Source organism: Helianthus annuus, chromosome 11, assembly GCF_002127325.2.
Source record: "Helianthus annuus cultivar XRQ/B chromosome 11, HanXRQr2.0-SUNRISE, whole genome shotgun sequence".
NCBI lineage: Eukaryota > Viridiplantae > Streptophyta > Magnoliopsida > Asterales > Asteraceae > Helianthus > Helianthus annuus.
This window is the reverse complement of record NC_035443.2, coordinates 119,846,472-119,852,009: the sequence shown is the minus strand read 5'-3', so window position 1 is coordinate 119,852,009 and position 5,538 is coordinate 119,846,472. Positions and strand designations below refer to the sequence as shown.

Here is a 5,538-nt window from a genome sequence, read left to right as displayed (position 1 = left end):
GGTTGATGATCATTGTTCGATTTTATTTCAAGTGTGACAAGACTTTATAAATGTCATAGTACCATTTGCTCACACAGAGAGATGCAAACATAAACAGAAGAAGGAAAACATTGATTTGACTAAAAATAAACATTCATATGCTACGATATAAGACCGAGAAAGAACAAATTAAATCGATCTAAGCACAACCACACCCCTAGAAGTCAACTCTGGCCACCACCGGTTCACTATCTCCCACCCACATCCCCATCGGTTAGCGATCTTAGAAGCAAAAGACTTGACGAACAAGAAATCATTACACAAAACACCATTCACCAATCATAATGATCTGAAGAAGGAGAAACCCCCACACCCACAAATAAAAAAAACCCAAATTCAAACCCACCCTAATTATCATCTGAATCAAAGATTCCGATGGGTATACCGAAAGCTTCAATCTTTAAAGTCGATTCTGATGTTAGACGTTTGTTGTGACGCACGCAACTGAATAGCCACTGCTGGATTGATGATCTTCTTCGGGTTGAACCATCGCCGTTACGATCGTTAGAGGATGTGTGTGGATGACGGAGGGGTGACGTAGGAAGAGTGGTGTTGGAGGAAGGAGGTTGTGGTGGTGGTGGTGTTGGAAGTTTTACAGAAGGAGTGAAGGATGGAGTAGAGAGAGAGAATAGACAAGAATGTCCTTGCACATGACCATAGTTAACCAAAAAATCTAACAATGTTAGGGCTAAAGGACATAACGTGCAAGATTTTGAAACATTAAGGATAAAACCAGTCAATTTTAAAGACAAAGGACATCTCCTACAATTTGATACATACATAAAGGACAAAACTTGGAATTTATTCTAGATAAGTTAAACCAAAACACTATAAAAAACAAAACTTTTATAAGGTAATAAAGTTACTTGCTCCAAAATATGCTAACCCAAACACCCACGTTATAGAAACTCAGCAAAAGTCTACTCCAATTCTACTTACAATGTCAATCCCTGTATCAAATCTAACCCCCGCTCTCCAAGTCTCAAAGCTCTGCTTCGGAACGATGACGTTTGGTGAACAGAACTCGTTATCCGAGTCATTTAACCTGTTAGACAAAGCATTTGATTCTGGAATCAACTTCTTCGATTCCGCTGAAATGTAAGGGTTTTCTTTTTATGTAAGTTTTTTAGTGAATAATGAATAATAATTTGGTTTGAGATTTGTTAAGGTATCCGGTGCCGCAGCGTGCGGAAAGTTATGGACGCAGTGAAGAGTATTTTGGACGGTGGATTAGAGAGAGGAAAGTGGCTCGTCATCGTCTTGTGTTTGCCACTAAGGTTATTTATTTGCTGTAAGAATATGATATGCAATGTGTTTTTTAGGTTTTGTAATTTATATAATAAACAAATGATATGTGTTGTTGGATGTATGAATCAATTTTGAAAATGAAAAGCTCTGTTAGGGTACAAGGGTCGGGTCGGGTGGTGGTTTGCGGATATGCGGGTGCACCACCGCATGGACGTCGGGTGGTATAGGATAACAGGAAGCTTGGTTTTAAAAAGCGTGATGCGTTCATTCTTACTTATAAAAGCGAGAAGCGCACCGAGGCGCAAGGTGCTTATATAAGTTTTTTTTTGTATAGAGTTAATTGCCCGGATGGTCCCTATGGTTTCATGTTTTTTCACATTTAGTCCCCACCTTTTGAAATAGCAAGTATGCTCCCTATGGTTTGTTATTTTGTTACTCGTATAGTCCCCTGAGTAGATGTCAGTTAGTTTGGAACTAGCAGGTATGCTCCCTATATCCGAGTAACAAAATGGCAAACCATAGGGAGCATATCTGCTATTTCCAAAAGGTGGGGACTAAATGTGAAAAAACGTGAAACCACAGGGACCATCCGGGCAATTAACTCTTTTGTATAATACAGTAGGTTTTTAGCATCCCCTACCAAAAATTTAGCTGTAAAAAAGCTTAATATATGATTTTATATATAAAGAACCTACATGTACAACCTAAAAATACAACATTCTGATTCCTAATGCGCAAAAACTCTCAATGTACAAGAGGTGCATGCCTCTCATGCTTCTCAAGCCATTTTTCAGTGCACCTCAGGTGCCTCACCGGCGCCTTTTGTACGTGTGCCTTAGTTAGTCAAAAGCGAAGCACCTTGCTCATAAGGTCGCCTGGCGCCTAGGCACGCCGCAGGCGCGCGTTTTAAAACCAAGCGTTCAGGTCCCAAAAAATGAGGCTCGAGGCAAGAGCTTCACATACGCGAGGTGTTGCTCTATGTACAACAAGAAGTTGCATCTCTCTCATCTCTTTGACATATCAACCCTTTTAATCCCTATGGTTGCTCTTACATATCACACCCTAATTTGACCAATTTTGACCCACACGTGCATGAGGTGCTGCCTCAACCCCCCCTTTTTTAAAACCAAGATAGGAAGAGGTTGCTTTGTGAATTTGCTTATTGATTTTAAAAGTAACTGGTGTGGTTATTTCTAATCATGTTTGCAGGTTAGTGGCCCTTCAGGGCAAATGACTTGGATTCGAGGCGGCCCAACAAGTTTGGATAGCAGGAATATAAAAGAGGCTATCGACAATAGGTTAGTTCACTTTACTACTAAATCTGACACTGCACTTGTTTCACAAGAATACCCGTGTACACTGTTTGCATTTGTATGTTAATGGTGCATTTATTTCGTTGTATACATGCATTGGCGAATATTCAGTTGATTTAACGGTTTGATGGGTGGTTTTTGTATACTGGAGCTTGCTGCGCGCGCAGACTGACTATATCGATCTTTATCAAGTCCACTGGCCTGACCGGTTTGTATATATTCCCTTTAAATACCTACATCAATGTAATTTCATAACAATTTCTTCTGAATTATGTCCTGAATTTCTTGCAGTTATGTTCCGATGTTTGGGGAAACTGATTATGATCCCGCCAATCAATATAATCATGTTAGTTTTGAAGAACAACTTGATGCTCTAGGAAGAGCAGTTGATGCCGGTAAGGTCGGTAATCCTGTCAATCAAGTGAAGTCACCCTTAGTAATCATTTGTGCACAAAGTCAACATTACGTAACGATGGGTGGTGGGATTTTGTGTAGATCAGATTCATTGGTGTCAGTAATGAAACGCCATATGGGGTCATGAAGTTCCTACAAGCTGCTGAAAAGAATCCCGCTTATCCAAGGATAATATCCGTTCAGGTGTTGTGTTATTGATTTGGTTTAAATGATACAGTAGGGTCGATTTGGGTTGTGTTCTATTAATAATGGGTCAGACATGTTGAGCTCATTAAATGCTCAAAACCTCCAAAATTACTTATGGAAAACGGTTGATTTATCATTGAAATAATATAGTTCTATAATCATATTTAGTACCTTACCTATTAATGAATTTTAAAAAAATAGAGTAGAAAGCGTTTACGGTGGTTTGCCCCCAAGCTAACCCGACTTCTTTTGACTCACGTCACATTGCCACATCTAATGAGAATATTTGTATCAATATTGTAGAATTCATACAACTTGCTCTGTCGAAATTTTGATTCGGGGTTGGCAGAATGCTGTCACTTGGAGAGGTATGTTAAATATAGGGGTGACAATCGTGGCCCATTCTTCAATGAATAGGTTGACTTGGGTCTACTAAAGTCATACACCGGGTTCATTTAGGTCGACTTATTTGACAACGGGTCAGTTACAGGGTAAAATTGTTGGCTTATAGCCCTCTGGCAATGGGTTTGCTTTCGGGAAAGTATCTGTTACCTGACGGTGGTGCAGCCGATGCTCGTTTGAATCTCTTCAGAGGCAGGTATTCGGAAGGGGAATCCAGATACAACTTATCAAATCCCACCATTAGAGAAGCTATTAAAGTAATTCCAATCTCCTTATTACATTACATCTGATGTTGTATATGATATTGAGCTTATATGTTACATTTGGTGGTTAAATATGTAGCATTACTTTCTGATCCAACAAAATTCTGCAGGCATACATTTCCATTGCAGAACGTTATGATATCCATCCGGTGTCTCTTGCAATAGGTATGCACTACAAAAACTACTAAAGGGGTGGGTGCTTATTTTAAATGGATGAGAAACTATGCTTATCTGCTTAATTTTGATTAAAGAAGTTGTCTTCGTGATGTATTTAAAGTTACAAGTTTAGCCTAAGCTCTCGCCTATCAAGCTTTAGTGTAGTTCGTTTCGATCTCTATGTCTAAAGCTTGAGCTCGGCTTGTTAATAAATTTGCAAACTTAGGCTCAGCTCGTTTACCATCTATTAAATATTTGGTCGTTTTATTTATGTACATAATTATTTTTATAATTATAATTTTACATATGACAAAATGTATATTATTTTTTTATGATGGTTTTATATATAATAATATGTATCATATAATTATATATTTATATATAAAATAAGAATTGTTTGGGATGGGTTAAAATGAACCACCTTGAGTTGTGAGAACTAGGCCATCCAAAAGGTTTTTCCGAATTTTTTTCTCAATATGTCCTAAAAAATCACCTGTTTCAACAAAAAAAAAATTAAATAAAAATGGCCCATACACACATTTACATGAAGCGTAAAAAAAAATATTTATCTTCGTACAAAATTTACACCAGCGCATAAAAAAAACTTGCATCAGTCAAAACTACCGACTCGACAATTTTTTTTTGCTTTTTTTACAGATGTATTTATAATATTTTCATCTACGTTGGTGCAAAAAAAATTTGGCCCAACTCGCGCGGGAAGGAGTTCTCACGGTTCTCAGTTTCTCACAACTCGTGGTGGTTCTCATTTGAACTGAGCCCAGAATTGTTATATATATATATATACATAAAGTGCTCGTTTGGCTCATGAGCCTAGGCAAAATGTGAAGCTTGGGCTCGAGCTCCTTAATTAACTGGGCTCTGATGTAGGCCGAGCTAGTTTAAGCTCGGTTTGTTTCAAGCCTTTAGCAAGTCAATCTAGAGTAGCTCCTGAGTGACTCAGCACCCCTTGATTTAATTTGTTTACTTGGTTATCTCTGGCAGCTTTTGTTTTGGGACATCCTCTTGTGAGCAGTGCCATTTTTGGAGCTACAAAATTATGGCAACTTGAACAGGTGGTTAGTGCTTGTGAAGTCAAGCTTAATGCTGAGATCATTGCAGACATAGACGAGGTTCATTCAAGGTTTCCCAATCCCTGCTCCTGAGTAAACGTTGTTCTCTGGTTTTGTTAGTTGTAGCCCGCTGTGTAACCTCTCGAGTAGCTCACGATAGACTTGATTCGATATCTGGACCGTCCGTTGACACTTATTGTTTAGTCAAACTAGTAAGCACGGTTTTAGAATTTTGTAGATTAGCGACGAAGATCAAAATGTGAAGTTTAAAAAAATTACCTTATAAATCACATGTCGCCTGCGTGCGCACACATATATATATTATATCTTAAGATATTAGTATTTCAAGAATAAGATAAGAAAGGTCCCATTTAGTATTTGATGTTATTTGACATTGATGAAGACCAATCTTTGACATTGATGTTATTTATGCCAATTGCCAAGCCA

General features: G+C 38.2%; 1 protein-coding gene across 2 annotated transcripts; it reads left to right on the top strand.

Annotated features, from left to right (window-relative positions):
* Positions 1 to 924: 924 nt before the first annotated feature.
* LOC110890103 (protein tas) lies at positions 925 to 5,538 on the top strand. 2 transcript variants are annotated; one of them, XM_022137670.2, is made up of 10 exons: positions 925 to 1,137; positions 1,208 to 1,316; positions 2,497 to 2,585; positions 2,752 to 2,808; positions 2,892 to 3,000; positions 3,096 to 3,197; positions 3,504 to 3,568; positions 3,691 to 3,859; positions 3,976 to 4,030; positions 5,024 to 5,538. In XM_022137670.2, exons 1-10 carry the CDS (start codon positions 980 to 982, stop codon positions 5,182 to 5,184), a joined length of 1,074 nt encoding a protein of 357 aa, XP_021993362.1. In that variant the 5' UTR covers positions 925 to 979; the 3' UTR covers positions 5,185 to 5,538. The 2 variants fall into 2 exon arrangements, with proteins under 2 accessions (XP_021993362.1, XP_021993361.1); XM_022137669.2 differs by having other exon boundaries at positions 3,685 to 3,859.